The sequence below is a fragment of the Adiantum capillus-veneris genome, chromosome 12 (genome assembly GCF_014529385.1).
Source record: "Adiantum capillus-veneris isolate H3 chromosome 12, ASM1452938v2, whole genome shotgun sequence".
Taxonomy (NCBI): Eukaryota; Viridiplantae; Streptophyta; class Polypodiopsida; order Polypodiales; family Pteridaceae; genus Adiantum; species Adiantum capillus-veneris.
The window spans coordinates 127,122,828-127,132,544 of NC_140942.1; the positions used below are offsets into that span (position 1 = coordinate 127,122,828).

Below are 9,717 nucleotides of genomic sequence, written 5' to 3' on the forward strand. Positions count from 1 at the left end.
ACTAAGAACTGTTAAAAGATTGTAGCTACAGGAACTGCCATCAAGAACGGACAACTCTGATGTGTCATTTGATGGGTGATGGTAAACATCGCGAAGGAGTTCGGTGGAAAGGGCCGGGTTACGAGTGCCTCTGATACGTCATAGGATGGGTGACGGGTGCATTAGAAAGGGGGCATTCCGTAGGCTAAGGAGGAAATCCGAACTGAGTAAGAAAATACGCGTAAGAACGCAAGCACAAGAATAAAGATGGGTTCAATGAAGCTTTTTACGAAAAGCAGGAACATTCGCGGGAGGGCAGATGCTTTCCCGCGAGGAGTCTGTGTCTGCATTGCATTTGTGCCGTGTTCCCGAGGAAACCCCTCCGTTTTGTAAACTTAGACCCGAAGGTCGTGCTTTCCCGTAAAGGGCTTGGGCACAAGGCCGTTCCTTCCCGTAAGGGACTTAGGCGCGAAGCCGTACTTTCCCGTAAGGGACTTAGGCGTGAAGCCGTACTTCCCGTGAGGGGCTTTCCCGTAAGACGGGAGATTCCTGCAAAACAAACCACACAAAGCAATAATTCTCAATGCGTACCAACACCTTATACCTGTCGCTCCTTGCTCGGAAAAGCGACCTCCGTACTCAGTCGTCACACGAACACTTACAATTTCCGTCACCAACACTTGCTCTAGAATCCCAGCGCTAGCTCCTTCTGCTGCTTCCGGCGCGTGTATAAAACTCGAACGCTGGCTGCTACTTTATAGGGCCCGGCACCCGACGAAAATAGAGCCGAAAAGCAAGACCCTGGCACCCCTAGAGAGAGAGAGAGAGAGAGAGAGAGAGAGAGAGAGAGAGAGAGAGAGAGAGAGAGAGATCGCTCATTTTCAGCCTGCGTAGCTTATTAGCGCTGGATTTTTAGAGAGCCTTGCTTTATTTTATTAATAAAAGGGCTAGTCACTTAAAAGTGACCGGCCACTTTATAAAATAAAGTGTGAACCGGTTCAAACTTCAAAAACTCACTCAATTAGTGAAAACAATGCTACACGAACACATTCCAGGCGTTCTCGTGCTTGTATAAGAATTCTTCCTGAATAAAGAATACTCTTGACGGGGGGGGGGGGGGAGACTAGCCCATCTTCTGGTCCCCAATACTGTGTCGATCTTCTCCCTTCTCTCACTTTTGCAAAGTATTTTATTTTTTCAGATTTCTAAGTGCTCGTGTACGCTCACGTTTTGTGACATGTAGCGTGCATCCACTTTCGTCGCCAAGCAATCCTTCGAATTACCTCTGAGCATCCTTACCTTTCAGCTTCACCTGCAATGTTTTCATAGTAGGACTATTCGAGTGGTAGTACTTGCTTGCAAGGCAGAGTCAGCATCAAGGCTGGTATTTTGCGACAGTAGTAAGCCCACCTAGCAACTCGTACGGTAGGTATTTACATTGCACCAGGCCTACCTCCGCAGTATCCACCGGTTTGGAGGAGTTTTCATGGTTTATGCATCCACAAGCAACAGAAGCATTCAACATCAATACAGAAGGAATCCAAGATAGAAGTTCGGCAATTGTGCCTCACCTTTAACCGGGGGGGGGGGGGGGGGGGTGTTGTCACGTACGCACTTCACTTGCGCTACATGGACATGCTTCTGCTACAGTCTAGCATGGGTCTTAGCTTAGGATCTAGCTTGGCACCCTTGTGAGCCTCTAGCAAGACGTGCATATCCAAGCCGATCATAGTTGTTTGGGTACAGGCGCATGTGCCTTGCCCGATCACCCAGGCTATGGGCGCTCGCCCACTAACACCTTATTCTTGTGTACATATACAAAGAATAAGGGTCAGCTCATAGTAGAGTCTTTCTCCACCCACACACTGTGTACTCTCTTCTTCCCACATGTACACCGAACCGCGCATGCACGCATCCGCATACACGCACTCTTCAATTGGTATCAAAGCTATGACTTAGCGATGGCGGAGAGCACGTGAAACCGCGTGGGGCGGTAGGCTTTGGCTTTCACCCAAAATTCTTTACTTTAGACACACACAGAGTACTTTGCAAAGGTAACCTGTAACAAGCATTAACACTTGAAGTACACACACGGCTCGGAAGCTAGAATGCTCCGAGCAGACGCCGACAATCTGTAGGCCCCAAAATTGGCGCCCCTTTCGGTATTTCTTTATTCTTTAACAGAGGGAATAAAACTTGTGATCTCCTACAAGCTGCCCCGCACAATCTAGGCTAAGAAACACCTATTCTGGCCCGATTTCGGGAGCATAACTGTACTAGGACGCTTCACAGTCAGTATCCCCACGCAATAGGTGACTTTCCCGACGCATACAGACACTTTGCAAAACCTGGCGAGAATCTGCAGCACGCTGAATTCTCTGTTTTCTGCCCCAAAAATGCGCGAGTTCACCTGTACGGCAGTCCCCTCGCGTCCTTGAACCTCCTGGGGGTATTAGGGTCCGTTTAGGGCCGAAACCGTAAACCTGCAAAAATACAAAGCAGGCTGTAATTCCCTGTTTTGGGCTTCGTTTCGCGTGCCGGTCGCATCTGTAGCAAGACCTCGAGCTCCCGCACCTGTAGGGCTACTTGCCCTTTGAATTGGACGAGATTTCTGGCGTGAAACCTCTCCGAATTCACCTGTACCTGCGGGGGGATTAGCCGCTAGCTAATCCAGTACCTGTGCAAGAGGCTCTTGCCTCGGCAATCGCGCATGAACCCACATAACTGTACATTGGTCAAATGAAAAGCCCACTAGTGGGGCATAACATACTGCTCGTAGGGGAGAGAGAGAGCAGTGCGTAGCGTGCAGGGCATCACTCTTGGCACCGCACCGTACATAAGGAGGAAAGGAAGCACTCCATAGCTCTTAACCTGTGAGACAGAGGGCAAATGAGGCTCCTCTCAGCTTAAAATTCAGCGCCAACTCTTCCTTGGTGAGGCAAGTGCACAGAAATGTGCCACTTGGCGCATTTACAAGCATTTTCTCGTTTCGGGTTCGCCGCTTAAAAATCTCTCAACTGGTCGCCTAGTTGACTTCGCGGCAGAGTTGTAAAATGTTCCCCTAGTCATACCGGAGGTAATGACGCGAACACATTTCGTGGCCCAAAATAGCATTTCCCTAAATTTTAGGAGATGATTCCGTTGGGCTCCTTGTGGTCATCTGACCATCTATCCTCATTGGGACCGTATCCAAAAGTGCAATGTGGCCCAATTGTCGGATACTTTCTGTTGGCAGTCACACCTTGACTTTAGGCCTTTATTGAGTTCACTTCCTAGTATCCACCAACTTGCTAAGTGTGACGGGAGGACCTATATGATCTTGCTCTGAGCCTAGACATCCTCTTACCATACGAATTCCAATGCCAACCACTACCCATCTGCGGGTAAAACTACCGTTCGCATTGGACATGCAATGTCCGACCGTTTGCTACTTCAAGAAGAGGGTCTCAAAAATAAAACAAAACCCCTTGGAAAGAAACCAGCAACTAAAGTTAGCAATTGCCACGTCCTCGTGACAGCACGATGGCTTTGAGAGCTTCGAGGCGATAGCTCGCTCGCTCTCGGCGGTGGAGAGATCAAGAAAGCTTGAAAGCTTTGTGAGAATGCAATGGGAGCTTGTGAGCTCAATTGAGAGTGATGTATGCTCTTGTGAAAGCTCATAAGACAGGAAGCAAAGGCGACAGTTTTTTGTGTGTTCTATCATTATAGAGCGTCCGGTGGTTGCTAGTCTCTTTCTCACTCTCGTGTGCATATGTATGTCGAGTATGTGTATTTCTTATGCAGGTGTTGCATGTGCAAAGAGGAAACTGCAAGTTGGTGAGAGAACTTGGATATGTTAGAGGACTTGAAAGTATTTGAGGGTGTTGGTCGATTTGAAATTGCCTACCTGTGGTAGAGTGGGTGCATGCAGTGATTTTGAAAAGGTTTGTGTATGTCCTCATATCGGATATCTTAGCTACTGTTAAAGGTGTTCTGAAGGGGTAAGGGATAGTGATCCACGAGGGCCGTCCTACACTCCAGCCTGCCACAGAGCTTATTTCTCAGGAGTGGAGCAGTGAAATAGAGAGGTGTTAGGAGCTCATTTGCGGCCTGACACTGTGGTTCATTTGGCGAGCCCGATATTTTTGCATGTTCGAGGCTCACCCTATTCCTCCTGCTGAGACTGTTTGCCACATCTGGCTGGAGGTAGTCCATACACTCAGGGGCCAGTTTGAGAGACTTCAAGGCAGCTCTGACCGCATGAGGGAGCGCTGTGAGGCCTTCTTGCGGTTTTGGCGCCCATGGTTCATGGGGCGCCGAAATGGAAGTACTGTCCATGAGTGTGGCTTTTTCCTCCTCCCATTTCCTGTTCTAGCCCTCCTTGTACATATCTTGTTTTTTCAGTTGGAGAGTCTCCCCTTAGGGGCAGATTGTAGCCCTTTGGGCAGTTTTTAACTAATGGAAGGATCTTTTCTTGGGGGGAATCAAAGCTGTGCTGGCTGAGTTCTTCCATTAAAACCTAGGATTGAAGCATCAAAGAAAAACTTCTGCTGAAGTTCAGCTTTTTGTGCAGTGACATACTACTTCTTGAGTTCTTTTTGTCCCTTTTTGAGGTGAGAGGACACACTGGAAAGGTGGCAGAATCTTAGGATGGCCATGTCCCAATAGGGTACAATGAATTTTCCAGGCAAGTGAGTTGTAGGAGATGGTTCTTAATGAGGGGATATAGTTCTCTATTGAAATTAGTAGTAAGGAGACTTTATCGCAGCTAAAGTTGTTAGGAGGTAATAGTGATTTTGGGGATTTGCAAGCAGAAGATCTGAAGTATTGATGGATACTTTCCTTTAGAAATTTGCTGTGTAAGACAATGTCACTAGCAATTTGTCATGTCTAAAATCCTTATTATGGTGATTAAATCAGCAAGTCCCTTAACAAAGCCTGACCGTAACGGGGCTTGTCCTGATTGTGCAAATATTCATCATTTCTTTCTATGCAGATGGCTATTATGGTGCCAACAATTGGAATTCTCCAGCCCAAACAGATGCTCTGGTCAAGCCACGGCCATCACCACCTTTCTTTTCACCTATGCCTTCCCCTCAACTGGGGAGTGATCCTTCAATCCTTAAAGTCAATGGGGTATCTCCTTCCTTTGGAAGCTCAAAGATTTACTTTACATATGATGAGTTGGTAATTGCAACGGGTGGGTTTGCAAAATCAAACCTCCTAGGTGAGGGTGGCTTTGGAAGTGTATATAAAGGGACTCTATCTGGAGGGCAACTTGTCGCAGTTAAGCAGCTCAAAGTAGGGGGAGAGCAAGGCGACAGGGAGTTCCGGGCAGAGATGGAGGTTATCACAAGAGTTCATCATCGCCACCTTGTGTCTTTGGTTGGCTATTGTTTATCAGGAAGCCAAAGGTTGCTTGTGTACGACTATGTTCCCAACGGCAACTTGGATCATCATTTGCATGGTAAACACCACCCTTTTACACCTGCACACACCTCAGTTCTAGTTAAACAGTCTGTCGTATATGCCAAGCTTTAAGGGTTCTTTGCCCATCTGTTTTGGATGTGAGAGATGTTTTATTCATTGATCTCTGCTAGCTTTGATTAATACAGGAAAAGGAAGGGCTATCTTGGACTGGCCAACTCGCATGAAGATTGCAATAGGAGCAGCAAGGGGCTTAGCTTACCTTCATGAAGATTGTAAGCATTATTACTGTTCCTTAGGACTACTTGTACTATAACTTTGCTAAAAATTTAAGGCTTACCTTGCTGTAACTTTCTTTCCATTGTATATGTATGTTAATTAAAGCTCCTGTTGTCATTCGATAAAAAAGTTTTCAAAAAGAGCGTGCATTTAACTTTTGATAGCTGCATGCCCCATTTGTAAGTTAAGATCTTGTTTGACGCTCCAAAATGCCTGTATACTTATAGGTTACTTCTTGTAGGCAACCCCAAAATTATACATCGTGATATCAAATCATCCAATATATTATTGGACAAGAATTTCAATGCACAAGTAAGGAGGTATTAATAATTCTCTTCGCTGGTCAACCAGTACGGCTTTTTTCTTTAACAAGATAACATTGCATCCCTCAAAGTCAGGTCTCAGATTTTGGACTCGCAAAGCTGACATCGGATATAAAGACACATGTGACAACAAGAGTGGTGGGAACCTTTGGGTAAGCCAAGTTCCTGGACACATTACATCTTTACAGACAGTGATCTCAAATTCGTTTTGTGCTTTGCTTATATCAGGTACTTGGCTCCTGAGTATGCCTCAAGTGGAATGCTGACGGAGAAGTCAGATGTCTTTTCATATGGAGTGGTACTTCTGGAGTTGGTGTCCGGTCGAAAGCCTGTGGACCCCACCCAATCATGTGGGGAAGAAAGCCTGGTGGAATGGGTATGTTTTTTGTGTGTTTGTGACTGCAAACAATATATGCACGAGACTCACTATTAAGCAATCAATCTTTGGTCAGGCACGTCCTTTACTTTTGCGAATGAACAGGGAAGATGACCTGGAGCTTATGGCTGATCCCTTTCTGAATGGAGCATATGATCAGAAGGAAATGTTGCGAGTGGTAGCTGCTGCAGCAGCATGTGTGCGGCATTCAGCAGCCAAGCGACCAAGGATGGGGCAGGTGAGTCCATGAGAAACTTTGGTCAGAAATCTCATGTGCTTCTCAAGATGCCCCGCCGCGCCCCTGGGGCATGCGCCAAACCAAAAAAAAAACCCCGAGTATTACCTTGGGTAGATAGAGCATCTTTGCCCAAGGAGGTCTTAGTTTAATAGGTACATTGGTCGCTTTTATGTTAAGATGGGAAGTTTCAAGGTGCCCGGAGAGTCAGCCTTGCTGGGTATGTCTAGGGACTTAGGCAGGTGACACGTCAGGATTTAAATATTTCCATGTACCGCCTTCTTCGCTTGTTGCTTACAAGTGCCAGACATCTGTCATTTCATAAGCTGTACCAAGTCACATAAGGTGGCCTTGGCTTTGGGAAAAGCTTAATTTTAAAAGCTGCTATAAAGGTGGCCTTGGCTTTGGGAAACCTTAATATTAAAATCTGCTTTACTCTTTTTGGGCATGCCACACAATGATAGGTCGATGCCGTGAAACTTTGGCCTAAGAGACTGGGTATTGCTACTCAAAGTAGGACAGTGTCCAGGGACTTTTGAAAGGGAATTTTGCAGCTATCACACAGCTATAGACAAGAGGAGGGTCATTCTAAGTCAGCATGACCGCGAACGTTTCAGCCCTGAAACATGTCAGCCTGAAACGCCGTTTTTCAATGTGAAATGTTTCATGCTTGGCCAACGGCTAAACAAAATGGGGACCCAAAATTCCTATTTGAAATATTATACATACATAAAAAGTGCAAGCATGCATGAAATGGGGACCCCAAATGCCTATATGAAATATCATACATACATACAAAGTGCATGCACGTCTAACATGAGATGGTAGGCTTGACCTGTTTCACAATAGACGTTTCACCCACCGCTGAAATGTTTCGGCACTGCTGAAATGCGTTTTGCTGTTGCACTGAATTTGTAAGTTTTTCATCATCGTTGCTTGTGTTATTTAAATGACAAGGTGCTTTTCATGTCGTGCAGGTTTTGAGGGCACTAGAAGATGATGTAGCTCTTTCAGATCTCAATCAAGGTGTAAAGCCTGGTCACAGTTATGTGTACGGCTTTTCTTTTGCAAGCACAGATTATGACAGCTCATACTACAGTGCAAATACGAGGATGTACAGTCAAGCGACCTTTGGAAGTAGGGATTGTAGCAGTGAATATAGTGGTGGAACAAGCGAGCATGCAATGAATCCATCCACTTCCAGCAGCAGTGAATATTGACACATTTCAAGCAAGAGTATGGCAGCTTTTTACCAAGAGATGAAGAGTTTAACAGCTAGCACGTGCGACGGGTTTTAGCTCATAATTTTCGACAAATCTCGAGGGATGCTTATCAATCCGGAAAACAGGACTGAAAATGCAAGACAAACATGTGTTTTGATAAACAGGTATATGAGCTTTGAGGGCAGATATATGCTAGCAAGGCTGGTTGTTTACTTGAAGGGCCAAGACACCCCCAAGTATTCCTCTTCTTTACAATGAGGCTTTCTGGAGGTTGCTCTAAACTTGGGACCCTTGCAACATAAATAAGCTTCTCTCAAGTGTATCATATGAAGACAATTGAACGCTGTTGTACATATATTTGAGATTGGATTGATTCTTTTTCCTTTCTTTCGGTCTCCATGATTCTTAGCAAAGATCACATTTTGATTGTGCAGATTTCCGATCTACTGGACTGAACCACCACTCTTGAAGAATAATGATTCCATGACTTAACAGGACTGTCATGATCAGGGCTCTCTCTCGCCAAGAGTCGATTGGTTGAACATGGGCTCAGGCAGGGTTCATGAACCTGGATTGTATACCTACCCTCTAGGCCCTTGTTGAGCAGGGATGAGTACAAGCTAGAGAGAATTTGTTGCTGCTTTGTGGACTTCCATAAAGCCTTTGACATGGTGCCAAAGGCAAGACTAATGAGGATGTTAGAGGACATCTGGGTCTCAGAGGAGATGCAGTGGGGCATTTATGCTTATGCAAGATAGTGACAAGCCAGAGGGCTTGCCAACAACCCAGGTATCCTGCTAAATACAGATGTTGTGTTCATTTGGACTCGTCCAAGTGTCTTTCCATACTGGCATTGATCCTTTGGAAGATCTAGTTGATGATGCTTGATTTTCTAGAGGCATGGGTGGCTAGAGCAGAGCATGAGTTTGCATTTGGCATGAAGGTGGTTAGATTATCATCGACGTATGTATATCTCATCAAGGCCCGCGGCTGCCATGGTGGGGAAGGGGCGATGTCTGACTGCTATGAGTCCACGGGCCAAAGCCGATGTTCTTTGGTGATTATTTTAGATCGGTCACATTTGTCCAAGCTAGATGTTTTTGGAGTAAAGATAGGAGGAGTTGGTATTTTGAGGCCCTAGTATTTGATGCACTTCCTCCATCCAATTATAAACTAGACATCCAAAAATGTCCAAACTAGAGGCAAAAGAGTGTTGTGATCTTTGTCCCAGAGTCACTAGAGTATGAGTCAAGGAGAGAAAAGGTGGAATTGTCCCACATGTAGTGGTGCAAGGATGTAGAGCTACTTAAAGCTCATTACATTTAATAAACAAATCCATTCCAAGTTTGCATTACATCTCTCTTGTTTATGGTGAGCTTGTGATGGATTAGCAAACTACTCAAGATCGTGTTTATAAATCCAAGTTAATTTACCTTGGAACCTAATTTGCTTTAGTGATAATCTAGCCTACACACACTTGAATGCACAATATTTTTCTTTTATCAACCCTAGCTAGCACGATCCCATTTCCATCAACTCGCATGAAAGCTCATGGTGTGCTAGTTAGGTTTGTTGTTATGCATTTGTGTGTCAGTGATTAACATCTCCATTAGAGTGATTAAGTATTTTTTAATCCATTGGCATTTTCCATAACTAGTTGCATCTCTCACTAATTAAGCCCTAATCTAACTATGTGTGGGCATGTCCTTGGCACACCAAAGAGGCCACTACCCTCCATGGCTAGGTAGGCTTGATTAGGGAGAGGATTGGTATCCTTTTTGTGTTTGCATTTGGAACTATTTTGTGTAAATTTCTTGCTAATTTTTATCTTCAATTAATTTCATCAAATTTGTTTTCTCCTTGCATCATCCACATTGTTTCGAAGTGCTTCTCACT

At 45.1% G+C, this 9,717-nt stretch overlaps 1 protein-coding gene across 3 annotated transcripts in view; it reads left to right on the plus strand.

Annotated features, from left to right (window-relative positions):
* LOC147446488 (proline-rich receptor-like protein kinase PERK1) overlaps positions 1-8,460 on the plus strand; it is a 46,916-nt gene extending 38,456 nt beyond the window's left edge. Inside the window, exons 2-9 of one of the 3 annotated variants that reach the window (XR_015189868.1) lie at positions 4,955-5,425; positions 5,574-5,660; positions 5,906-5,984; positions 6,059-6,139; positions 6,216-6,363; positions 6,440-6,601; positions 7,576-7,985; positions 8,256-8,460. Coding sequence is in view for 2 of the 3 variants with exons in the window: in XM_086525693.1 (XP_086381819.1) it covers positions 4,955-5,425; positions 5,574-5,660; positions 5,906-5,984; positions 6,059-6,139; positions 6,216-6,363; positions 6,440-6,601; positions 7,576-7,818 (1,271 nt within the window). In the remaining variant the exon portion in view is untranslated. Of the gene's footprint in view, positions 1-4,954; positions 5,426-5,573; positions 5,661-5,905; positions 5,985-6,058; positions 6,140-6,215; positions 6,364-6,439; positions 6,602-7,575; positions 8,209-8,255 lie in introns of those variants that run through there. The other 2 variants (XM_086525693.1, XM_086525694.1) reach the window with 2 other exon arrangements.
* The last annotated feature ends 1,257 nt before the right edge of the window (positions 8,461-9,717 follow it).